This window comes from Dermacentor variabilis, chromosome 3 (assembly GCF_050947875.1).
Source record: "Dermacentor variabilis isolate Ectoservices chromosome 3, ASM5094787v1, whole genome shotgun sequence".
Classification (NCBI taxonomy): Eukaryota; Metazoa; Arthropoda; class Arachnida; order Ixodida; family Ixodidae; genus Dermacentor; species Dermacentor variabilis.
Genome location: NC_134570.1, coordinates 111,374,985 through 111,402,044, shown reverse-complemented (window position 1 = coordinate 111,402,044; position 27,060 = coordinate 111,374,985). Strand labels below are relative to the sequence as shown.

The 27,060-nt window shown below is 45.9% G+C and overlaps 1 protein-coding gene across 1 annotated transcript; it reads left to right on the top strand.

The window, feature by feature from the left end:
• Window positions 1-25,564, top strand: LOC142574684 (calpain-A-like). The gene is made up of 11 exons (XM_075683717.1): window positions 1-313; window positions 6,336-6,479; window positions 7,463-7,594; window positions 9,269-9,462; window positions 10,885-11,053; window positions 11,586-11,758; window positions 13,747-13,924; window positions 14,934-15,057; window positions 16,329-16,459; window positions 21,701-21,909; window positions 25,453-25,564. Exons 1-11 carry the CDS (start codon window positions 29-31, stop codon window positions 25,463-25,465), a joined length of 1,752 nt encoding a protein of 583 aa, XP_075539832.1. The 5' UTR covers window positions 1-28; the 3' UTR covers window positions 25,466-25,564.
• The last annotated feature ends 1,496 nt before the right edge of the window (window positions 25,565-27,060 follow it).

Here is a 27,060-nt window from a genome sequence, read left to right as displayed (position 1 = left end):
GGGGAGGAGGAGGCGACGCCGGCGGAAGATGGGCTGCGGGCCGTCGTGCTCGGTGACGGTGTGGCACCCCGAGAGCTCGGCGAACGACCGCGCGGCGGGCGGTCGCAGCCCACGCGCAGTGCGCGTGTGGCCCGTCCGCCCGGCGGCGCGAGTGGGTCCCGACGCCTCGGGCTACCGGTCGTCGCAGGGCCTGGCCCAGGACAGCTGCTGCCACGCCGACGACACTGCGGCCAGGCCCGACTCCGCGTACGAGGCGAGCTCCGTGGCCTTCGAGCTCCCCGACGTCCACTCGCTCCACCCGCTCAGAGTCACGGTGAGCGACAGCGACGGCCCGAAGGCGCCTTCGCGTGCGACAGGCAGGATGTGGATTGCTGTGGTCGTCGATGGCCTGTGCTGTCATGTTGTTGATACTTAACGCGGCGTTCACCATCGTGATCTTAGTTTAAGTCAAAGGATGGGACGGGCGAAAACAGCGGGCAAGAAGGGCTTTGAACATCAAGGAAGTCCGACTAGCCAACCTTTCAACCACCGTTTTCCCCGACAGTATGTTCTAAACACTTCTCCAGACGGCGTTCTGCGTCGCGAGCAAACCACTCCCCCCAAAACGATCAGGTTGTAAGCAACAGCGCTTCATCTTGTGGGAGCAATATGCCGACGTAGAACACTGGTATTCCTTGCAAAGGAAAAAGAGAAAGAAAGACAGAAATAAAAAAGAAAATAGCCGAAGTAGCAGCAATAAGTGCCGTTATTGGGAATGCACGTAAGATGTGATTGACGACAGTTCCTTAACTTGGTCACTTCTTATCATAGATGTATCCTCTGTATTTATGTGCTCTTACTTAATTTTACCTTGGTGACCGACACTAATATAGCCAGGCTCGTACGAAGAATAACCAAATACACTAGGCGATAACGTTATAATTCAGTACAAGCTCCACCTGCAAAACTACACTGCAACTGCTGACTCTGCCTCCGCGATCCGAAACATAGTTCCGGAGGAATTAAGAGGAAGCTTTAGCTCAAGTGCTCCTATCTAAATACATGTAAAAGGAGAATTCGTTTTTCTCGGCAACCACTGCACCAAATTTGACAAGGTTTGTTGCATTTAAAAGACAAACTTAAAATCTAGTGACTGTTGGTTTCGAATTTTTGAGTTAGATTGTCAATTTTTTGTTAAAAATTGGCAAAAATCGAAAATTTTCAAAAAACGAAACTATCAAGTTTACAACTCTGTAACTTAACCACAAAAAATGATAATACAATTCTGTGAATTGCATCTAATAGTACATCTATAGCGGACAAAATTGATATGTTACACATGAATATAAAAAAATTTAATAATAGAGAAATACAACTTTTGCAAAACCGTTGTAACCAACGTAACAAATTCGCTTTGAATGATCTAATGGATGCCGTTTACAGAACCGCGATATCGGTTCTTGATGCAGAGCTATGAATTTATAAACTTCGTGCTTCTATTTTTTTCAAACGGTCAAATATTTGAAAATCGTTTTAAGAAAATGCAAGCCCTAAATCGAAATTCCGCTTCCAGCAGTCACTAGAATTTAACTTTCTCTTTCAAATGCGACAAATTTCATCAAAATCGGTCCTGGGGTTATCTCATAAAAACGTTTTTGCGTTTTACATGTATTTGAATAGGCCGCGTCGGAGTTGGGCCCGAGCTAAAGCTTCCTCTTAAGGATGACATCGAAAGAAGCTCATTTCCGCCGTGACGTAAAAGACGTGAGCGGATGTAATTGAATGGCGCATTAATTCAATTTGTCCGAATTTGACTGAGGGGAATCTGCCTCTCCTCTTTATATGGTCAGCGACGATCGTCACAGAATAACGTTATCAGTTCACGCCGCTCAGGCACCCGCTCCCCATTGTACAAACCTGAGTTTGATGAATCACTAGCATTTGATCGTTGTGAACTGGTAGACCTTCCCTATATGAGAACTTGTTATGCCTCGCTGCGAAACTCATCCATAGTCACTCACCTAAGGCAGACTTCACGAACCTTTTCCTTTGTAAGTGCCTTTGCAGTGGCTCGGCGTCTTGGCTAGCAATACGTCCAACATCACGATTGACTGGAATAACGTCTTACCAATGCTTTTAGTGTAAGAACGTTCTTATGAATGCGTGCCCAGTTCTGCAATGACATGATTTCGTGTCAACGAAGCGAACGCATTTTTTTGTTATCACACGAGGGAGCTTGTCAGTGAACACTTTCTTGCGTCAGTTTCATTTTAAACAGGAATCTCTATAGGAAGTCGTCAGTGTTTGTTGCAAAGTGCTGTTCAGGACGATTCAAACTGCCAAAGCAGGCAGGCGTCAAAAAATTGGGTGGACCCACGTTAACCAACAAAAGTACGGACGTCGCACGTGGACTCTCATGTTGAGCTAAACAAGAGTGGGTGATCTCCATGAACGTTCACTATGAATTGAAACTCGAGAAGAAAAAATTTGTTAGTTCACCAAACCAACTAAACTAAGTATTCTCACGAGTGAATACTTGTAGCACGATATGCAATAGCGGCACCATTTGGCCGGTATTCACAACGCATTTCTCGTGTAACAGTTTTCTCGTTGGCCTGTGTTTGCGGCATCTGTCACTTCTGTGAGATATCACCGCGACAGTGAGACGAATGCTGCGAGGATGGCAAAGGGAATTTCGTAAATACGAAAACGAAGTTTCTGAGCACTACTATACAAAATCTGAAGGACTCGGACTGCAAACGATCTGTTGACGTAATCTGTGACAAGGGAGCCTTCACGCAAACCGATCGCCATATATACTAGGGTCGTTCAAGTCAATCCGGGACTTACTTTCTTTCCTGGTTTAGATCGACGCCTAGGCTGGAGCTTTTGTATGCAGTAGAAACTGGCACCTGTGTCCTGTTGCTGGTAGACGGCGCTCATTTCCGATAGGCTGTTATTCAAGATGGCGGACAACAGTGTGAACGTCTACGTGGAACAGCGTGTTGTGATGAAGTTTTTAGTGAACGATCGCATAAAGCCTGCTGAAATTTACAGAAGGCTACAGGTTCAATACGATGATGTGACAATCCGTAGCAGTAAGACATTTGAATGGTGTAAGCGCTTCAAAGATGGCCGTATTTCTATTACTGACGATCCCGAACGTAGTGGATCAGAGCCCACAATATTGATTCCTGAGAACATTCAGCGCGTGGAGCAGCTGTTCGTGGGCAATCGTCGCATAACCTGTCGTGAAATTGCAAGGGTGTGTAATCTGTCGTTAGGAACAGCGAACACAATAATTCATAATCATTCGTTGTTCCGAAAAGTGAGTGCACGCTGGGTCCCAAAGCAGCTGTCTGCTTTTTACAGACAGAGAAGAGTTGAAGTCTGTAGGAACGAAAGGAACGCTATGAAAGGGAAGGTCAGGATTTTCTGAATCGTATCATGACATGTGACCAAACATGGGTTCATCATTTCACCCCAGAATCTGAAAGAGCATCAATGCAGTGGAAGCATACAGCATCACCACCTCCCAAGAAATTTTGAACAGCTGCGTCTGCTGGTAAAGTGATGGGAAGTGCATTCTGGTGTAAGCAGGGAATTATTCACGTTGATTTTTTACCCCATGGTGTCACTATCAACAGTGAGTTTTACTGCCGTGTTCTGCGTAATGTGCACAAGAGTTTACGGAAGAAACGTCCGGGTTTGATAACAAAGGGTGTGGTCTTTTTGCAAGACAATGCACGACCACATACCGCTCAACGCTCATTCCAAGCAATCCAGGAACTTGGCTGGAAGATATTACCCCTCCCCCCCCCTCCCTATAGTCCTGACTTAGCACGAAGGGATTTCCACCTGCTTGGGCCCCTGAAGGAATTCTTTGGAGGAAAACATTTCAACACTGATGATGAAGTGAAAAATGGTGTCCTACAATGGTTCCGTCGTAATAATAAATCTTTCTATGCCGAAGCATTCCAAGTGTTAGTTAAATGCTGGGATAAGTGTATGACTGTATCTGGAGGTTATGTGGAAGAATAAATTTACTTGCCGCACTTAGAAATTAGTTTTTCTGTTTGTTTTTAAAAAAAGTCCCGGGTGGACTTGAACTACCCTCGTACTTGGGCAACTGGATTCATGGACTACATTACCGTGAAGTTTTTTTTTTGGGCCGGGGGGAGAAGTTATTAAGAGAACAGGGGTTCACACTTATGTGTATGTAAGTTTTACGGTACTGTCATAGACTAACTAAAAATTACTGCAGAAACTCTCGAGTGGGACTTGTCACATAGTGGGTAAGCATTTGTTCGAGTTCCTCATGTATAGTCAATATATATATATATATATATATATATATATATATACTCATAATCATAAAGCTCAGCAGTCATACGTAGTCATAAGGCAATCTCATATATACGCCCATAGGACCCCATGTACACTTATGGAGCGCATCGTGTCACGCGTTACGGACAGACTGACGGACAGATTTGCGAAGGAAGTAGCCCTAGTATGCTTACGCATTAAAAATTAAGAAATGTGCCACATTGCTCAACGTGGAAACCTAAGCGTACGTCGTAGTTCCCTTCGTTCTCTTCCCTTTTCAATTTGTCCTGACGATACAAGTACAAGGGTCGCTGGCGTTAGGCTTTGCGGTCGACGTCTCATCGCCGCTGAACAAACGATAGACACGAATCACGAGCGTGTGAAGGGATTGGAAAGCACCGCACGTTACCGTATCGAGGAAACGCCACCTAAAAACCGAACTCAAGCGGGAGCTTGTATCATAGAAAAAGAAAATTGGGCTAATAAGAAAAAAATTATTAGTTTTGTTCTGCATTACCAATGTAGCACCACTAAACCTTTTTTGAGATCAAATGGTGGTGATTTGGCCAAAATATATCTCCTTGAAGACATTTAGGTGCAAACCCAAGGCATCGGCTTCAGTGAAACCGCGTGAACTACGCTTCGATGCCAGTGAAAATTGTGTTGTGATGCCTGGAGAATATCGAAGCGTGTTTTTATGCAGCCGACCTATAATAGTGGCGCAGAAACCTACATTGTTTCGCATTTTGCCGGAACATGTCAAGCATGGCGCCGTACACCTCGGCGGCGGAATGCCCCTGAAACAGGTTTTGCTATGCGGCCCCAATATACTATGTCAGGAAAGTGTCACGGTCCTGCGATCACCCCTGGTCACGCACAGGCTGCGAGTATGTGTGTGGGTGCCGAAAAGCAAAATGCAAAAGAAAACAAACGGTAAAAAGCAAAAACCGGAGCAGCTCGAGGCTCTGCGGGCCAGTGGTGGCACCGAATCGACGACGTTCGCCTGCCGATCACGTTCGCACTGCCCGCTGGCGCGGCTCCTCCAAGGGCGTCCATTACTTTTGGGGCAGCAGCTGGTCAGCCGCGTATGACAGCTCTCATCAGCACTGCGGTGCACCTATATGCGGGACGGTGACGAGGACAGCCGACTTCCTCCGGCCACTGGCGGCATCAGTGACCCGATTCCCCCTTTCCTCGCTTGTCGTTTCTCACTGGCATTAATCCGGAAATGTTGGCCTTTTATCCTCTGTGGGGAAGAAAAAAGCACACTACGTGGCAGTGCGATGGGCTAGTAGGTCTATTGCGGGTGCGTGTATGTGTACTGTCTGCAGCTATTCTTGCTCATTAAGCTTGCTGGTGACCTTAAAAGTGCGTAAGAAGGTATAAAAGGGGGACAAGTTGCGTGTGGCAATCCATGGCATGGCTCTTGTTATTAGGATTCAGCTATTTCTGTCGAGGCACTAAAACTTCTCTATAGGTATTTCGTACGGGACTATCGCTTCGCTTTGTCTCCTTGCTGCCTTGTATAAGAAGCGGACTTTGAAACATCATTTTCTCTCGCGTCATTGTAGCTCAGCGACGCACTTGCGCTTAGCTAAGTATGTTTTATTTCGTAAGTTCAACTAAAGTTTAACATGAAACTTGGTGGCCATGGATTTGGGAGGTGGTCGCATGCCGCCAGGTCAGCAGCTCGAATCTTGCTGTTGCCAAACTTCTATAACAAACGTTTTTTTTTTTTCGTTCTTGCTTCTATAGCGGTGTTGGATACCAGTACCTGTATTCATCCACAAGGCAATTAGAACGCGGTCGCGCTTTTTAAGACTTATCGCCGTTCAGCCGTAGTAGGTAACAGGAAAGGTGACGCGCAAGTGACTAATAGTTATTACTGTCGGATTGACTTATCAATTTGTCACATACTTACCGGCAAGGATGTGGGCACGAAATTGCACTTTGTGCATGTCAAGTAACGGTCATAGCTGCGGCCGCGGCTGCCTTTCCGAACCCTGAATGCGCGTCTCTTGCGAGCGCAGAAGACCGCGCTGGAGGACGAGGAGGCGATTCGCAACCTCCCTCTGACGGAACTGTTCGTGGACAGCCACTTCCCTCCGGCCGAGTCGTCGCTCTTCGCGCACCGCAGGCCCGTGCCTGGCAGGATCACCTGGCTCAGGCCACACGTACGTATGCGAAAAGCCTCTCTAATCTCTAACATAATCGGTGCTACCTCAATGCTCCCATCGAAGACAGTCAATGGCGTAGCGGTTTTTGTCGTGCTGCATATTTTCTTATTTTAACGTTCTTCGATAGGAGGTCCTTTTTTGGTTATATGGTCTCAGATCTTCGGTATATTCGAGACGGCATGTATGTTTTTGCGACACAGATGAAGTGAAAGTGAAAGATCAAGAATGTCACGAGATGGTAAAAAAAAAAAAGTTATCGAGTATTACGATACTCCCTAATGCGAAATTTGAGCGCAGCTCTTTAGGTGTCTAGAATTCCACCGGTTGGGTCGCTCATTGTTCGAGAGAAAAACATCAACAAGGGAACGCGTGGCTCGCGCGGAGGGCAATATCTACCCGTGGCGGAGCAGGCGAAGTACCGCATCCACATTGGTACGAAGCCCACGCTGGCGCTTTGTTTCCATATATGGTAATGGTGCACGCGCTTGCGGAATGGCATGTAATGACGTCATCTACTGCCGGCTGACGGCGCACGCTACTACGGTACCATCTCGTATCGGGTCGCCGCCTTGGAGCATATTTAGGGCGGCACTCCGCTTTCGTTCCCATTATTTTGCTATGCTCTCCTCCTCCGATTTCTTCCTCATGCTACCGATGTACCGTCCTTCTCCGCTTTCCTCCTCGCGCTCTCTGCTGGCTCCGCTGGCTCCGCTCGTTCGTTCTGCCGTTAACGCCGAGGCCGAGTCCCACGCTCAACGCAGGAACGGGCGCCTAAGACCTACCCTCTAAAGTAGTCAAAACTGCAAGTACACTTTATGTGTCGCAAATTCTCTAATACTGCCCAATACAGTCTGGGTTGCAGGAGTCGCTGATAAACATAATTTACTTGAACGGCTTTGAGAAACTCCAGAGAGACACTTTATTTTAATTCGTGGCACCTACACTGTGCTTCGAATGGCCACCTTCTGACCCCCTTGCAGGAGATGGTCTCAGAACCGCAGCTGCTTGTCAATGGAGTGAGCCGCAACGACATCGTCCAGGGCGCCCTCGGAGACTGCTGGTTCCTTTCATCGTGCGCAGCTGTGGCGCAAAGGCCTGACCTCATGCACAGGGTGAGTTTTAGTATAGTTCGGTGCAGTGCTCGTTAAGCATGCAGGCATGACCTAGTTGCGCCGAGCTATACGAGTTATCGGTGTTTTTTTTTTCTTCGATACGTCCACCCACATTTGTACGAAAGCCCAAACTTCACCACGACGCTCATGGACCAGCGCTGATCCTCCCGTTTAACATTGTTAAAGATATTGTAATGGTATTCACTGAACAGAGCTCATCTTGAGCAACTTTAGTACGGAGAACGATCGCTAAATTAATCTGTGAGCGAAATGCGGCTTTCGCTCCAAACCAAGCATTTTACCACCGCTAAACAGCGCTACAGCGCTCACAACTACCAGCAGCTTGATATAACACCAGGTTAAGAAACATCATGCGGTTCAGTGTGAAAACATTTTCCTTGCCACGAAAAGACTGATTCAAAATTTGTCGTTTCTGACTCGGGGGCCAGAAGAAACCAAGGCCCGTATTCGCAAAACGTTCTCACGCTACAAGTGTTAGCAGTAGGAGATTGCGGCTAACGCTGACGCCGAACATTTTATTAGCGAAGGCGGCTAGCCAACGGAAAATAACACTTACGATATAAATCCTTGTCTAATTCGGCCCCACGTAATTTGTACTTAGTATTCGGGCAAGAAAATGACGAGCACAAAAAAAAAAATTTAATGACGCCGTCACTATTGTGCAACGTGTGTTCACTCTTAGCGTGTGGCCTCAGAGGTCGTAAACGATAAGGCAAGAGAAAGAGAACGCGGCTTTTTAAGCAGTAAGAATATTGTGACTCACCCTTACAACAGAGGTACGACGGTAAAATTGCCAGTTAAAAAATAAATAAGTTTTGTGTCATGTCGGAGGCACTACAGTGAAAATGGAAAACAAAGAAAACTGTTAAGTATATTTTAAAGAAAGAGAAGGTGTTAGGCTGATGAGTGCGAAATAAGCGCATAAAAAAACGATAACAAGGAAATGAAAGAAGATTTGGGAAACGCGAGCTGAATGATAGACAGTCCACTGGCATCAGTGCAGCCAACACAATGGTATTATTGGGCTATTTATGAATACCGATGTCATTGTAAAAAAAGAAAAAAAAATCTTGTAAACAGCAGAATAGGTCTGCAGGGTCTTTCAACCGCTCTTCTGTGTAGAGTGTGCATTCGTAGACGTATTAAAACGAATGGGTGTCATGACATAGCATCACGTCATCACATGGGCAATCGCTAAACTTAACGGATAAGCGAGAATGCGCCTAAAGTCCACTATAGGTCAATCATCATCATCATCATCATCATCATCATCATCATCATCATCATCATCATCATCATCATCCTGGTTACACCCACTGCAGGGCAAAGGCATCTCCCATACTTCTTTAACTACCCCGATCATGCACTAATTGTGGCCATGTTGTCCCTGCAAACTTATTATCCGCCCACCTAACTTTCTGCCGTCCCCTGCTACGCTTCTCTTCCCTTGGAATCCAGTCTGTAACCCTTAATGACCATCGGTTATCTTTCCTCCTGATTATATGTTTAAAGTATTAAATTATTATTATATGGTATAAGTATTAAAGGGCAAACGCAGTGCCCTGAATAACGTAGACGCGAGTGAAATCGTTGCATTTACTGTTGGTATGTTGGGCTGCTGTGATCACCGATGCGGTACCCGCTCATTCGCAGGTGGTTCCCCAAGAGCAGCAACTGTACGGCTCAGAGTACAAGGGTGCGGTGCGCTTCAACCTATGGCGCTTCGGTCGCTGGGTGGTGGTGTACGTGGACGACCTGCTGCCCACCAGCGAGGACCGGCTCATCTACTCGCGGTGCAGTGACCCACGAGAGTTCTGGGTCGCCCTGCTCGAGAAGGCATACGCCAAGTAAGGGCCCCCGCTTCTCCACTTTTGGGGCTACTGTGTGTACGCGTGGCGCTCGACGAAGGAAATCCGACACATCGTTCGCGTGACCTATATTCGCTGCGTTCTGCTTCTCGGTGGGTTCAAATGGAGAAGTTGAAAACGCTTGTTCCCTGCAAGTCTATTTCATTTCTGGCTGGACACGAAACGCAATGAGTCATCAAGTATAACATGTACTGGACCTTGAGAATTCTTAAATAAAGGGAAAAAAACTGCGCTCACTCTTAAACATGCCGCGGTGTATACAATACACAAAGGTAGAAATTTTCCTGTCGGATACCGCACAGGAATTTGCTCACTTTTGGGGTGGTCTTTCATTAGTTGGTGATTCTATGGTCGCCAGCAACTGAAACGTAATTTGGACACGTGCCGTCTCGAATTATCAGCGTCACGAGAAAGCGTAGATGCTTTGCGTGATGCCTAGAAGGTGTCATATTTTATACCCTATATAGAAGGCTCATAATTCGGAGTATGCGCAAGAAGATTATTACTATTGCGTGGTTTCATCACCATGGCTAAAACCCATTATATACGATATCTTAAGGCAAGCAACCCTGACATTTACTTCTCATAGAATAAGAGACGCGCGCGACTTGGATGTGTTATGTATATAAAAGGGAAGAAAGATAAAAAGTTCCGATTGTTTTTTACTGCAGTCAGCATCAAGTGCAGGCAAAAACACTAGTGATTCATATTTAACGTAATGAGAACGTGAGCAGTTATAACAAATTTTTGCGCAACACCTCGTGGGCTTCTTGCGGGAACTCCACATTGCACGGCGTCGAAATTGACCATCGGGTCGAATTGCGACCCGATGTGCCGCAAGCTGCGACACTGTCATTTCCGCTTTGATTTGGCCAGAGACCAATCTAGCGCTAATTCCGTATTTGCAACAATTTGTCATTGCGCTCGGGGCACGCTACACGCACAAGGTTATGGACAGAAGTGTCATAGGCCTTATGTATTTTTTGTTCAACCCCTGAAACTATGAAGCGGGCATCGAGTACTTACACTGCCTGTGCACCCGCTTCGGCGTCCACCGTCGGTCTTTCTGCAATGCGCTGAGCCGGCTGCATGGACGGTCGACACTTTACAGGAAGAGGAAAATCAACTGACCTAAAAAATAAAACGCACGCACACACTGTGTCTCTTACAGGGCATGGGAATTATTTCGTAATTGCCTTTTCCTTCGCTCTTTCAATTCCTCCCCTCATTCTCTCTCCCACGTGCAAGCTAGCTAACCGGACATCCATCCGGTGTACTTCTCTGCCTTTGCTTGTTTTCTCTCCCCTTTTCGCCGTGAAAGTGCAGACGAAGAGAGGCACAACACAGTAAGGAGTATCGGTATTACAACCCATTAACTTCATTCGTCTGGTGCATGTGCAGGCTACATGGTAGCTATGAGGCCCTGGAAGGCGGCCAGGCCATGGATGCCATGGTGGACCTGACCAGCGGTCTGGCCGAGCGGTACGACTTGCAGGACGCTCCGGAGAACCTGTTCGGTTTCCTGCTCAAGGCCTCTGAACACGGTGCCTTCATCACTTGCTCGCGCAAGGCGAGTGGTAAAGCGTCGCATTCTTCTTTTACCTAAAGTGACAGAAACCGGCTAAAGAACAGCGCATGTTCTAAGCATCATTCAGCCGTAAAACGAAGACTTGTTACATATGCGCAGCCGCATCAGGTCCAAAAAGTCATAATTAACTCGACGACTTGGGGAAAAAGAAAGCCTCAAATGTAGCCGTTCAAGGCCATAGTTCCCCAAGTAAAGGTACAGTTAAAATGGCTCATGTATCACGATGCTAGTCACATCATTTTGCATTTTGTTATTTCACAAGGAGAATTTTAAATATGCTCATATTTATTACGCTTGTAGGCATCCCTCCGCAAACTTTTCGGTTTCTCGTTCATCAGCATATGACCGAATAAGACTTTATCGTTTCTTTGCAACCACAACAGCTTCCTTGTGCAACGTCTAGGATTGACGATTCGGTTTCGGTCGCCACCGTGAGACGGGCCATTTCCCGCAATGAGCCACCTACACGGCACACCCCTAGGGCAACAGTTAACGGAGTCGCCCAACTGTGCAGGGTGACTGGTGGCTGGCCACGGCAGCTGACCCTAACGGCCTGGTGTCGGGCCACGCGTACACAGTGAGCGCAGTGCGCCGGGTGGCGCTCAGCAACGGAGACGACGCCTGCTTGCTGCGTGTGCGTAACCCTTGGGGCAATGGAATCGAGTGGACCGGTGACTGGAGCGACGCGTACGTGTCATTTCTTCATAAAGAAAAAAAAAATTGGAGGACGCTAAAGCTTCGCCTTTAGGAGGAGAACGCGGAAGAATTCAAAGATGCCTGACTTGTTTCTAGCGCTTCTGTTTCACGATTTCTCACAACTGCAGCTTATGTAACCGTAATGTTTACCGGTAAACGCCGGCGGCAAACGCTATGCACGGAGGCGAGCTTTCTGGTAGAAACGCGGCCTCTTGCGTGGGCCGACCCTGAAGGAAGTGCACAGGCGCGCTAAAAAAAAAAAATTACATCATTTTGAGGTTTCTGTTATTGTTTCGCCCTTTTAATATTTCAGTCTAAGATTTAACATAAAAGGCGTGAGCCGTCGGCGTTTTCTTGCATAAGCTTTACTTGTGGGCTGTCATTCTTAAATTTCCTAGAAAGAAACTTTATAAAAAATCCAAGCCAAAGTGTAAGCAACTGTAGTGATAGAATGTAGTGGCAATATAATCGGCATGTACCACATGCCATATAGCAAAGCGTGCCATATACATATGCCTAAATATATACGGGAATTTTCACTCACGGGGACGCCGTCACCGGACGCCGACACCGAATTTTCTGTAATACGGGCCCGGTAACACTGTCGCTTTAATAAAGACGCCGTACGTGTAGTTGTAAGCATCTAATGAGTGAATTAAATTCAACGCAAAATGTGACTTCTCCTAAAGATTTCAATTATTCCTGCCAATTTCTCCCGTTCCCCTCCCCAGCCCAGGATAGTAAACCAGTCACTACTCTCATGAACATTCTCGCCTCCTCCCTTTCCTTTTGTTTTTTTTCCTGTCTTTCTTTACTTGCCTGCGCGACTGAGCCCACCTTGTGCTCTGCGTTCTGATAATTCACATGGCCCCAGCGTACCTTATAGCAGAATCACGAAAATAATTTACTAAAAGCGTTGACTAAACTGGACTGATCGCATCACCACTTTGGATCTGTACGGCAGCGGGAGATGAAAACGCAGCCATTAAAATTTGAATATCGATGTTGTGGGAACATATTTGGTCTTCCAAAAATGAAACGCATCCACGGGGGCTAGAACTATTGGATTGATAGGTGTAGAAACAAAATCAAAACATTGCATATGTGTGAGGTATGGGCCTTGCCCGAAGCTTCCGACCAAGATTCGGAGCGACGGGACTTATATGTGTATGGTTATGTGTATATGTGTATAGCGGTTATGAGTTTCTTATATCGCCTTTATCAATCAATCAATCAATCAATCAATCAATCAATCAATCAATCAATCAATCAATCAATCAATCAATCAATCAATCAATCAATCAATCAATCAATGAATGAATGAATGAATGAATGAATGAATGAATGAATGAATGAATGAATCAAATTTTCATTTAAACAGCTGATAAAAAGGCATAACAAAGCACCTAGTCCAACACAGAAAATTACATATCAATCAATAAAAGACATTTTCTCAGGGAGCAAGAAGTCGTTTAAAACAGAGCGAGCAATATTATATTGAGAAAGAGTTAGGACATTTGATTGGCGAAGGGTAAGCATCTACATTATAGGTCAATGTTACTAATGCTATTTATTTGAACGCGCCGTGTGTTCAAAGCTATTGCGCTAAACAACTTCAATAATTTCTCACCCTAAACACTGGCGCAATTAAGAAGATACCAGTTACAGTTGCTTGCTTGCTTAGTGTCAATTAGCTATAGCGTTGAGAAAGTAAGCCATTGTGCAGGGTAATGTTTGAGGTAAGCAAGAAGCCGTACAATTTCTCAATGCCATAAAAGAGAGTGTGCGCAGGTCATTTAAAGGAAGGTTACTAAGGTGACGAACAGAGGAAAAGGTTCAAGGCTAGGAATACGATAACAGATGCTTCCATGGAAACGCTCATTCCATGTAAACGCTCCCTTTCAACAAGCCCACAAGCTAGATTATGGTCAATGCGAGCGTTACCACAACCACATCGCATTCTGCGCGTGCCTGTGCAGAGATCCTCAGTGGTCGTTGGTGGACGCGGAGACGAAGAAGCAGATGGAGTGGCGCCAACACGGCGACGGCGAGTTCTGGATGAAGTACGAGGACTTCTGCCGCGAGTTCGAGGAGGTCTCCATCTGCACCCTCGGGCCCGACTTCGACGGCGACGGCATACCCGAGAAACCAGGAGAGGTACTTCCCGCAGCGACGCGCTCTGTCTACAAAGTCGGGGATACTACTGGAGGAAAAAAAATGTTCAGGCAGAGCAAGTTGACACTCCATCCATTAACGCAGACTGTCTGGAAACTGTAAAAGCCCACAAAGACGAGAACAAAGAGAGAAGACAGGACGACACTGTCTGTTTATGCAGGATCGACCGCAAAGATACTGAACCACGCAGTTGGCAAAACTAAAATGAATTTCTGGGGCTTTATGTGCGAAAACCGCGATCTTATTATGAGAGACGCTGTGGTGGGGACTCTAGATAAATTTTGCCCACCTGGAGCTCTTTGACGTGCACGTAAATCGAAGCGCAAAATTGTTTATGCATTACAACTCCATCAAAATAGAGTCGCCGCGGCCGAAAGTGACCCCGCGTCCTGGAGTTGAGCAGGGCAACGTTACAGCCACCGGGCTACCGCGGCTGGTTTAAAATGTTTCTTCGAAACCGCAGCGAAGGCGAGAATGTCAGGGTTGCGGCTCCGTTGAATTGTATCTTTGAATTCCGTGGCAGGGGCTTCTGGCTGCGGGCAAATTTCGCTTTTTCTTTTTTCGCGGATCTGCCACTCCAAAATCTTGTAGTCACAAGTACAAAGGGACAGATCGCAACACAGACAAGGTCACGTCACTGGAAACAGATTTTCGCGGAAAGCCGCTAAGGTTTTGTAAACGGATCTTTGAGCAGTTCTGAGTAAATGAGGATGATCTTGTGGGAAAAACGTGGGGAGGGGGGAGGGGGGGGGACTCGCATACTAAGGCTTAGAGGAGCGTATAAGGTGTTCCTCAGGTGGTCAAGATTAATCCGGTGGTCTTCACTGCGGCAGCTCACAACCCGTGGTACAGGCTGGGGGCACTGTCCGTATATATATATATATATATATATATATATATATATATATATATATATATATATATATATATATATATATATATATATATAGATATATATATATATCCTTTTACCTTTGGATGGCACTATCAGGTGCGTGCAATCCGTGGCGTGTGGGTTGACGGCATCAACTCGGGCGGATCAAGAAACAACCTGAGCTCGTTCAGCAGTAATCCGCAGTACCTGTTGTCTATCAGGCCTTCACCAGGGGACCGAGGTGAGTTACCTGCTTTCAGTATTTGTTAAATTGAGCAAATTCAGGCTTTTGTGATGGGAGGCACCGGCCAAAGGTCGTGCTATTCTAACATCAATAACAATCTGTCTGTGCGAAAAAAAAAAGAAAGTCCGCGATTAGTTCGCGCAAAGTTGGGGAGAAGCCTGCACAATGCGTCGGCCTCCCATATCGCCCAATAGTGACCCTTGTGACGCACAACATGAGAGAGGTTCGAACGAAGATGGAGGCTTGATGTTATTAACACTGGTAGAATGAGGGATGTCGCTGAAGTCAAGGTTTCGACAAGGAGACTTGTTTTCGTCAGGACAGTCTGCTTTTCTTAACAGCGTTTACCTACGCGTAGCTCACTCTCCCCCATCCCCAGTGAGGAAGGAGGAGGGGAATAGGCCGATGTGCACAGCAAGGGAAAGTAAACTTGTTAAAAAAAAAGGAGACTACGCCATTGTTGGGTCCTGTGTTTCCCAAGAATGCGAAAACATAAATAAATAAAGAGATCTGTGAAGCTGTTGAATAACATGTGCTATTCCATTTTCGTGGGAATATCATGTCGTATTTAATGTTGTTATGTCGTGATTTATTATTTTACTTACGCGGAAAAGAAAGTGTGCTCACTGGGGCTACGTCATTGGTAAAATTGGCTGCTCTAAAAGCCGGGCCATCGAGTGGCGCATGTCCAACAGCACCAAAATGTGGAAGGCCAAATAGGAGAAATTAAATACAAAGGAAGAATGTAAGATTGCGTTGAATATCATGCACCATTCTATTAGTACATCTCTGTGTTCTAGAAATTACTACGAGCCGACATAGTATACAAAAATTTTTTGTGGTCATTTGATCTTTCTGCGCAGAACACAAGGGGACTCACTGTTACTAGTTATTGAGTCAATCCCGTGATATATATACAATTTTTCTGTGTCCTATCGAAGCGAAGTGCCAACTGACCGGCAGACGCGAAACCGTGGTAGGCTATACAAAGAAAGGCTTTGCTTACAGTTCGTGCCTATATCTTGTTTTGGTATTCTGCTCAAAATGCGGCATTTTATAATTATCTTTGATGTTAATCTATGACGCGACGGTCAGCAAACCCGTGCGTTGTTCCCCAAGTCATTATGTTAAGGTTTTCAAACACAGACCGCGCGGGCGTAGTTTCGCAATTGGCATACGTATATATGCACGTATGACTGATTAGCTCTGGTGCTACGCGAGGTTTCTATGGGTGCAAATTTATTACTTCCACTGTGTCATGGGCGCAGGTGACGCAGCAGTGGCTGAGGACGCTACGGCGAGCGTCGTAGTCGCACTGATGCAGGTGCACCCACCACACAACGCGTTCATCACCCGCAGCCGCTTGCGCATGCATCAGATAGGATTCGTCATCTACCAAGTGAGTCATCTCGTGTAGTGGCAATGCTGCCTGAGCTCGGATTCTGTTCTCGCCGATGTGTTCGTCGTCCCATGTACCGCAAAAAAGAAAACAGAGACAAAATCAGAAATCTAGGCGCCCCACATTTTCTTATTGAAATATTTAAAGTAAAATATTGTATGCTCTCATTTGTATCAAGTTAACGAGGCTACGAACTTGGCTAGCTCGCGACGCTTCAAGATAAAGTGTAGTGCATGTCGCACACAGCTAAGGATCTGGATACACGTAACGAATGAACGTAAAGAATAAGCGGAAGAAACGTTCTCGCACTTCGTTCCATCTGTTCTTTTTATAAGTTTACGTGTTCTTGGTCCGCGACCTTCAATGTCATATGCAGCGTGCTTTACTATGGAAAGAAAGTCTGAGAACACGAATAGATCACCGCGCTAATTAAAGTGCAGTTTCGAGGTCTCGGCAACGGGGATTAAAGCCGACGAGATGAACATTGCTCAGCCACAATTGAGATAACGGCACACTTAAGTACGTACAGTGCCATTCTTTGACCGGTAGTTCGCTCACAAATGATGTATGTCAGTTTTCAAGAAACTTCGTTGACAACCTCATCAGGATAGCTTTATTTCATATTCGGTTATCAGTCTCTCTAGTGTAGTGAGTAGACAGTGGATTGCCGACAGTTCGATTCTTGATTATCGCATAATCGTTCTGTCGCTGAAGATCGTTACGACATTTAGTGAGCGCTTTAAGAACTTGAGGCTTAGTTCGCCGAGTGCATATCAGAGACGTAGGATGGCTAGTGATGATGAAAAAGAATCTAAGCCCATTTCTAAAAGAAAGATGGCTGAATGCGAAGCTTTCCCTTAATTCAAACTGAATCAAGCTACCTCCCTTCAGTATCGCGAACGGTTACGTGTATCCTCATATGCCCGAATGCCTACCCATGCTGAACGACATGAAGGAGCGACTGGTTGCGCCTCGACTACCGTTCATGTGCATCCGGCGCCTGACTCACAGTCGCTGTCAATACGGCATCAAGGGGCAGATCGTGAACATTCCGATCGGTATCAGCGCAGCGACAACGTCTGGCTTCCGTCTCGTTGATGCGCACGTTCGGATCTGATTGTCGACGGATACACATGGCTGGTGCGTGCCTTTGCCGATACACGGGATCGGCTTTACGGGTACGACCGCGCTCGCGCTTAGGTTCGCGTACGACAGCCTCTTCTTATGCCGTGCTGTACCCCCACGGCCTACCCATGGCGACGGCCGGGAATACGTTGCGTGACGCGCGTAATGCAATGCATATATATATGCAGTTAGTCTAGGTACCGTGGCGTGTTTCCGTTGGTCGAGAGCTTGACGTTGTTCCCATTGTTTTTATGGATACGACCACGAATGTAAACTGCAGTCTTCTACGCAGATGTGTAACTTGGCTTTCCTGCAGTGCGTTTTCGGCACTCACGGACGAATCAGTGAGACATAGAAAGCTTCGCTTTAATAATAGTAGGATCCCTAAGGACTTGTGAGTTGCGAATGCGAAATCATTATTGTCGAAGTGAACGCCGCCGAGCAGTCCGTCGAGTTTTCAATTCCTCCCACGCGAGCGAGCACGTTGAGACTCTTGGAGTGTTTTGATTTGGCCTTACCGAGGCGCAGTTAGAACGAAGGCGAGATTTTGCTTAAATGAGGAAGGCGCGGATAACACATGATGCCGACAGCGAGAGCGAGGGTGATTTGACTTCGCGGCGATGCCCTCTCCACTCACGCAGCACGTGGCGCGCTACTGTTGGGGTTCCTTTTCCCCCGCTCTGCTGCGTGGAGGAGTCCTCGTAATGCGGCTTCGCAGCCAATAGGAACTTAAGTGCCGTTACGTAAGCAGGACGCCGGATTTTTCGCTCAATGAGCCATTTGACGCTCTCGCATCAATAAAAAGCGGCGAGTCATGGCGATTCTCGCACCTCAAGTTCAACGCCAGGTGAGTCTGGTTCAATTGGCAACACTTCCGAGCGTGGCGGACGCGTTGACTCGAGACTCGCATATTGTTTTTTTGTACCTCACAACTCCCAGTTATATAAAACCGAGAACATACTACATGGCTTAGAGCTAGCGGATTTTAGGGTCAACATATCCTCACTTTAGTATCTGCCCTCACAGGGCAGCGGTAGCACCATATTCGTTTCGTGGTACTTCGTGGCTGTGGGATACATGGCACCTGGAGGTCCAGAACTCATCGGTCCGTTTTTTCCCACTTCATTCCGCATTTTATAACTCGCGACTTAGCTTGTGAGGATTGCTGTCGTGGGCTTCAATAGATACTGCAAACCTGCTCGGGATGAATCGTATTGCAAGGAATGTTGTTCTATTGTTCAAAAGTAGGAAGCGTCTCATCTGTAAATTGAACCTTGACCTGTTCCTCAGCCTATAAGAAATAAAATAGAAAAAAAGGTAGTCAGACGGACTACTCCGCTTATATTGAAGAACTAATGGCTCTTTCCTTAAAAAAAATTCATTCTTCTTTTTCATTTCCACTTGCATTGTGTGTCGAAATATGCAAGTATACTAGTTAGAAAAACAAAACGCGAAGGTTTCTGATAAATCAGTCAAAAGTTATTTGATGTCTCGGAACCCTTACGAATTCCTTCTTCAGAATGCGATTGGAAGCACTGTGTGACATTGCACGCAAAACAAATGCCGGGCTCCGTAATGGCAATTATCTTTTGACTTGGTCAATGACCCTTGCGTTTTTTCAAGTAGGCTACCCGAGCAGACAAGTTTTCGTCAAACGCTTGATTAAATATCCCAATCTTAGCGATTGTGATAAAGCTTTAGCTTTTCTTAGACTGTTTCGTGTTGTCGGTGTTGTCCGCAGACATCCTCTCATCTCTCAGATATCTTCTATTGTCCTATCTCATTGGTAGAAGCACTCGCGATGGCACACGCGTTTCCACCAATGAGATAGGAGAGTTAGGTTACAGGACGCGAAGCTTGGTTCCCTGCAACGCCACCAGATGGCGTTGCTCCCTGTGCTTTTTCTTGACCTCTTTCTTTTTATGAAGTCAGAGAAGCGTAGAGCAAGGTTAGTTTTTAATAAAGAGTAAGGAACATTGATGAAAATAAATGGCTAGCTAAAGTGCAAAAATAGCAGTCTATCTCAAAAGCGCGCAGATGGAATGAAGATGCCAAGAAAATTCGCAACCAGATACAGAATAACTGAATATCTAAGTAGATGAAGCAGTCGTCATAAAAAAGAAAGTGAGAGCAACGCGGACAGTAAATTGCATAAAAAAAATGGTAACTAAAACGACCACAGTGATTTATCAACATGGAAAGAAAGAAATCAGGATAGAAAGTTCTTATGATAACGTAAAATGGAGTGCCTTGTTATTTTAGGCTTGAGTTGGCTGCCTGCAGGCAAAATCATATCGGAGAAAATATGCGCCACAGTACAAGTTATGTGTGGGGTGTAAAAAAAAAAACGCCCCGGAAATGACTAGTAATAGAAAATCAAGATATTAACTCAGCATGACCCGCAGGGAAGTATCCAGCTTATTGAAGCGTTGGGGTTCAAATAAAGTGTAAGGATGAACTATTCAGCAGTCAAGATATGTGAGAGACGATTAGTAAATTGATGAAAACGTCAGGGAAGAGATTGATAGAATGAATGTCATTGCAAGCGTAGGTAATGGTACAATATAGTGAGAGAGGTTTTAAATGGGCAAGGTCGAGAGCAGTTAGGCAAAATCCTAGATAGTGATCGATGTAGTAAAACCTGGATTAAATCAAGCAGGCTAGGTGACTATAGTCGACCCCGCCCAGTTTCAAAGGGGGTGCAAATAAAACGTCATTCAAATACTTAGATATCCTACTAACACGCGATTTGTCATGGTCGAAACACATTGATGTCACCTGTAACAGAGCCCCTAAAGACTACGTTACTTACATCGTACGCTGCGTCTTCCTCCTCAAGAAACCAAACTTCTTACATATAAAACCCTCATCCGCCCCATCCTCGAGTATGGCTGCGTTGTACGGAATCCATACAAACACTGTGACGTCAAAAAACTAGAATCAGTGCAAGAAATAAAGGCAGTGCGTTTTGTTTGTAGAAGATATGACAAGGAATTTTCGCCCCGTCTAACGCTTTTCCCCTATTTGATCTCACTCCTCTTGCAGAGCGTCGCAAACTTGAATGCCTAAATTTCCTTCGCATGTTAATCATTTCTCCTCGCCTCTCCTCTGTAGATAACTATTTGACTTTTTCCAAACACTCATGTCACCAAGCTCTAAATATCTCAACCTTTTTGTCCGCACTGGTTCCTTTAAACAGTTTTTTTCCCCATCAACAAATGAAGTCTGCAATTCGTTACCGGGTAACATCCGTTCACTACCACTCAAACAATTCATGCAAGTTTGTTTATAAATGTTTGTATGTTTATTATTTATCCCACTCCTCCAATAGCCTCATTGAGGCTACAGTATGTACAAATAAATAAATAAATAAATAAATAAATAAATAAATAAATAAATAAATAAAATCATCATCGTCATCATGCTCACGCGTGCTGGAACCCACTGATTGCACCTGCCGTATCGTGGAACTTTTGCCACGGCGAGGTCGCGCCTTGCCTTTCCTATCGTGATTTGGTGATGGCGTGGGCGTTTGTCGTCGCGTAGCAAACGCCGCAAACGTCGCAAACGGCGTGATTGACACCACAGCGTTTTCCACCGCATACTTAGAAAGCCTTCGAGCACTCGAGCATCGGAGAAGGGCACAGTGGTTTTAAACCATAACGCCATGAAACATCTTTTATTCCGAAATGTCACGATGGAAGCACGAACTTCAGACCCCCACGCGGTTCGGTGCGATAGAGATCGCGAGTGAGAACTCCTAATACGCACCGCACCTAACGCTTAAACCGTCCTGTGAGTTTCGTTATTGCCCTCATTAGTGTTCCCTTTCACGTTATGCTATTTATGCAGCCTTCTTTATGTTGGAGACTTGGAATGCTGCAGAATAAGGACTGCACTATTAAACACTTATTTTTGTCGCTATTCTTGCCGTCCTGCACTTGTAATATTTTGTTGTGAGTAGTTTTAACGTTTCATAAACTCCAAGTCAACGAATGAAGTTAGCTAAGAGACGACTTTTACTGCATGGTATCTCTACAGCTTGACAGAAACGACCCACCCGCGTGGAAAGTCAGCAGAGCGGTAAGGGTTTTCTTTATTCTTATCCTGACGCAGGCATTGGACCATTTCCGGCGCTTATCGCTCGACCACTTTGCACGCACACCGGACGTGGCCAACTCCGGGGCGTACATCAACTACCGCGAGGTGTTCGGTCGCTTCGAGCTGCGGCCGGGTCACTACGTCATCATACCGGCCACCTTCGACCCACACTGTCCCGGAGCGTTCATGATACGGGTGTACGCCAGCAGTCCCTTCCAACTGAGGTGAACAGAATGTCGCCTTACTTTTGAGCAGTGAACGGCGTGGCAGTACCTTACGAATGTCGGAAGCCACAACACTGAATGTACATTAGCGAACATTGCGCGTACAACTTTTTCAAGAGGAACAAAGCCACTGTTGTGCATAAGACTGACTCTGGCTCTGGGGTGATTAGATGATCGCCGGTTGTATCTGTCACACTCCAAATTTTTGGAGAGGTAGCTGCACGGCCGTCCTACCCATCTGGAGCTTTCTAGCGCTACGATTTTTACGGGTTTGACATGGAGCAGGCTGAAGCCCAATTTTGTAATAATTTGTTTTCTCTTTGATTCTATTCTGTTACTGTTATCTGTAACGTGGAGGCACTCATCTGGCCAATATGGACTTTTAGCTGCCCTTTGCTGAATACTGGTTTACCGGAGACGTATACGCGAAGAGGAAGGAAAAGGACCCGGAGAGAGCATGACGTCACGCCTTGGCAAGCGAACTCTCAGTGAAACCATTCGCTTCGCTTTTTTCTTCGCAGCATCAGCTCAACACGTGGCGTCTGATACTCAATATATTGGCCGGGAATGTTTCGTTCCCGGAAGTTTTTTAATCGACGCGCTCATGTTTGGCTGCCCTGATGTGGCTCTGCTTGCAGAGCGGGAGTACTAAAACCTAGCGCGCGCTCTGATGTAACGATTACGTGTTGGGCCAATACGTTTGTCTTTAATCGTGTTGCGCAATGCTTTCTTATAATGCTTGCCTTCTTCTATGCGCAAATTAGAGTGACCGGCTTTATGGCCCAGAATTTAAACAGCCATATTCTACTTAGGTGCCGGAGTGAGGAGTCGGCAGCGACGTAATCATTACCATGCGATCTCTTATTGAGATGAGCATTCTTGAGGTACTTTAAACATTCTTCAGGGACTGTTGTCCTGGGTCTCTAAATATTTGACTGTCAACTTGGACGCTGGGTAACTTTGGGTTCCGTGGTTTAATGGGTAGCGCGTCGGGGTGCTGTGCCGAGTAAGCCTTTTTCAAAACCAACCAACGGACCAACTTGGCTCACTCGTTACGGGACATTTGGCACGTGTCACTCTTCAATGAACGCTTTTGACGTCAATTTGTGTCACTGAGGTTGTGTCGCTGGATATGTGCCATTGCGTACGTCTCATTATTCAAGGAACCTTTCACCCAAGCTTCGGCTCACTGGACATTTTCCACATTTCAATAAACCTCCTTGACTCCAATATGGGTCACTAGGTGTGTGTCACTGGGTACGTGCCATTCTTCAATGATAAAAAAAAAGTATTTAAATCGTATCCGGCGTTGGGCTGAATCGAACCCGCTTCGCGTATATTCATGCAAGCTTGTCTGCGTGTACACTCACGCACGCACCACGCGCGGACTTCGCGGCGGTGCCGCTAGAGGGCAGGCGCAATAGCGGAGGCAGGATGCACTTCCACAGCTAATAAATGACGCGACTCGGCGGTGGCATTCCTTTGTGTCGCTGCAGTGCCTGAATGCTCATCGCATTAACGTCGACATCCACCGTGAGGTGGGTTCTGCCGGAATATCTTTATTCTTCTTCCACGAGCACACATGCGTATCACGGAAACGTGTCTGCAGTACTGGGGGTTGGACGAAGCCTCACAAGCTGTCTCTGCCGGCGCGGTTGTTGCAGTCCACGTCGTCTCTGGTATCCTGGTATTCCATGAAGGCTAACGCACATACGTAAAATTTTAAACTCTCCAGCAGCGGTGGCCGAGCGACGTGCGTGCCGACGACATATGGTGGAAGCAACGAAAAAACAGAAACAATGATTACATAATCAGCCATTCCGATTAGCTACGCTGAAGCTCGTGGTGGCTTCATTTCTTTTTCTGCTCATGACTATGCATGGCAACGAAAATTGCAGTGGATCCCTCAAAACGAATGTAGCAATGCCACTTACTGTTTTATTTGTTTGCTCATTTTGATTGTCATGGACTTTACCGAGGGATTATAAACGTGCTCCTTACGGCTGTACGCAATCTGTGGCGATATAGTCTGTACTATTTATGTTGTTGTTTTCGCACGTGTGACAGATTTGGAGCGTGGACTTCTGCCTATTTGTGAAGGATCATGATACTCGCCAGAATTGAAAATGTATAGATTTTCTGTTGTTACCTATATCTATAAAGTCATCTTCAAATCAACGTTCCAATTACATGGAACCCACAGTTTCGCCGGTTATATATTTGGACTCTTCTGAGTTGCACATTTTTCCTGTATGGACTAATTTCAGACAGCTGTGTTCCCGGCATCTTCTGCCACAGGCAGTGTAGTTTCACCTGTTGGTGTTCTACCTACTGCTGCACACATTGTGACAAGTGACGACTCGTTATGCTTCTTTATGGCCTCCTTTCTTTCCCTTAGCGTGGTTACAGAATTATGCTGTACAGAATACAGAATATATGCTGTATATACATATGTTCCGTTGTACATAAATTGTCTTGAAGAGATTGAGGTAGAGAGTGCCTTGCCTTCGTTCTGGAAATGATAAGCAACATTTGCATAAAGGCGTCTAGGGTAGCAGTAGCCTTTTTATGCCATGTTAAGTACCGCGAAAGTCTCGCTGAACATAATAGGATGTCACACATTCGCATACCTGCCATTCCACGAACGTTAAAATTAGTAAAATTCCGCGGACAGGACACCGAATGAAAAAGGGCGGGGGGCGCTGCGCGGAATTTTTTTTTTCTTTTCGTTAAACCTTGTTCTGAACACATGCGTTTTGACGAATAAAAGTCGCAGACAGGGATAAAGTGCGTCAGAAAGGATAGCCTATGTTTCGATAGGTGGAGCTAACTTTGTAAAACGTATGTCCTTTGTTATAGGTACGTGACTTTTCACAAAGATAGGTCCACTTATAGAAACGTAGGCTGGCCTTTCTGACGTACTTTATCCCTGTCTGTGACTTTTATATTACAGTGTGCTACTCCAACTGTGAGCTCACTTCTTGAGTCTGCCTTTTGAGGAACGGATACCAGTACATATTCGCTTCATTAACGATCGTTTACCTTTATACGCAGCATACAAGCCGCATCAAGCTTGGAATAGCAGACACTGATGGGCAACACAGTGTTTGTAGTAGATGAAATGGACTCTTTCGTCGAATTTCTTTTTTCCGAATTTTGCCAACTTTAGAAACTTCTCTGTATCTTTTCGCGTGTATAAACTTCAAGTACTGGCTACATTCGCCATGAGATTTCCAATGAAAGGCCCGGCAGTCAACGAACGAGCCATTTTCCCCAACAGAATTTATTTTTCATAAAGGTTGACGCAACGTTCGTAAAATTGACAAAGGAGCCCAAATGCGTATACATTACGAGACATTCTGGGGTGCTGGCAGATATGCATTTGCGACGTTTGCCGTGATACGGAGACATTGCTTTATTTATCCGTTTCGCCGCGATAGGCGAGCATAGAAACGGAAACCTAGTGGTGCTGGCGGTGAAGGGGACTTCTCTTATAGTTTCAAGTTCACCGAAGACAATTATTGTCATTATTTTCTCTCGAAGGGAGCTTCACTGAGCCAAAAGAAGTCTGCTCATCCATGTCACCGATGCTCTAACTTCCGAAGAACAAAGCACTCCAGAGACCTGTGCCTAGTGAAGAGACCTGACTGCAGCACAAGCATGACATTGTGCTGAAAAGTGAGTATTGATAGCAAGTATACTGAAGAACACGTATTCAAATGTTAGACCTGCGTATGGCGTCGCAGGAGGTATTTGTAGCATGCGCGCCACGATGCTTCCTCGCGTGGCCGCGATTTAATTAGGAACGAGAGAAAAAAAAAATGATTTTGTCACGGTTTGTTATTTTAGCGCAGGATATGGCTACGGGAATGACTGCCTTGTACAAAACGGCTGTCCTTGAGATCTTGTAGGAAGCACGTCTGCCACCACAAGTGTGTGTCATCGCTTCGAGGGAACTGCGTAAAATAGAGCGAAAAAAAGGTCCCGTATGAAATGATACATATTCACTTAGGGCGAAAACTCGTAGTGCTCTACTTTCAAAAATAATTGGTTGCACGCGACTTTAGTGGGAAACGTCGCTATTTTTTCTACGTGACGTTGCTGGGCTCATCCTTCCTAGCAATACTCTTGGATCTCAGCTTTTGCTTACGTCTATTTATCAGTATTTGTACTCGCTCCTTACACTAGCCATCATTGGTTTCGGCGCACACGTTCGAAGGAGAAGTGATATTTCAAGTACAAGCCCGTATTGCTTAGAGGGTAGCAGACAAGATGATTACGATGCTTGTGCAATGCGTCTCCTGCCCGCTCCACGGTTTACTTATTGGAACACATTGATTAAATTAAAGGGACACTGAATACAAAACATTTTTTTCAATACAGACTAGTAGAATTTTCTTTCAAAGCTCTGTCCGCGTTTATTTAGCGAAATCGACTTGACTTTGTATTATTAGCAAATAATATGAAGCGGAAACATACCTGCCTAAATGTTTCGTCCGAGTCGGTGTGTCAATCAATTATGAACTGCGAGGTAAAGGACATTAGGGTATTTCCGCATGCAAAGACACTACTATGTAGTAAATATACCCTGCAGCCCCTACTCTAGACGCTACTCATTCTTTAATGCAATTATTTTATTATTTGTTTTGAACGCATATATACAGTTAACAGGAAAGGGAAAGCCAATGCAATACAATCTTTGCTGCAAAACATTCCCAAAGCCACGATCAGACGCTGTCACATACCGACACGTCATGATGAGCTCGGCTTTAGGCGGCGCCGAGTGGGCGCACTTCAAGGCGGCATCGCGATGCGCTTTGCGTGGCTCTGGGCCGGTATTTTGTAGCGATGCCTTTTCCGATTCTATGCCTTTTCACGCTTTTCGCACTTGGCCAGTGGTCAGAGCGACGGTCTGCCCACATTATCAACGGGATCAGGTGGCTGTGTGTGGTGGATGATAAGAATAGCATAGAATAAGGCGTAAGGCGTCGCTACAAAATAGCGGCCCTGGCCGCGCTTCTGGCCAGCCACGACGCCGCTTGCGGTAAGGTGACCTATCTGGCAATGTAGAAGTGCGGCCATCTGAGAAACACAGTTGTGCATCGACCTCGATAATCTTACGTTTCTTGTTGCTGTCACCCCGATGTCTGT

Excerpts from the sequence above, each read along its gene's own strand:
- LOC142574684 (XM_075683717.1), top strand. The coding sequence starts at position 29 with ATGGGCTGCGGGCCGTCGTGCTCGGTGACGGTGTGGCACCCCGAGAGC. Across the intron at positions 6,480-7,462 it reads TCACCTGGCTCAGGCCACAC|GAGATGGTCTCAGAACCGCA; the intron begins GTACGTATGCGA and ends ACCCCCTTGCAG. Across the intron at positions 11,054-11,585 it reads TCATCACTTGCTCGCGCAAG|GGTGACTGGTGGCTGGCCAC; the intron begins GCGAGTGGTAAA and ends CCAACTGTGCAG.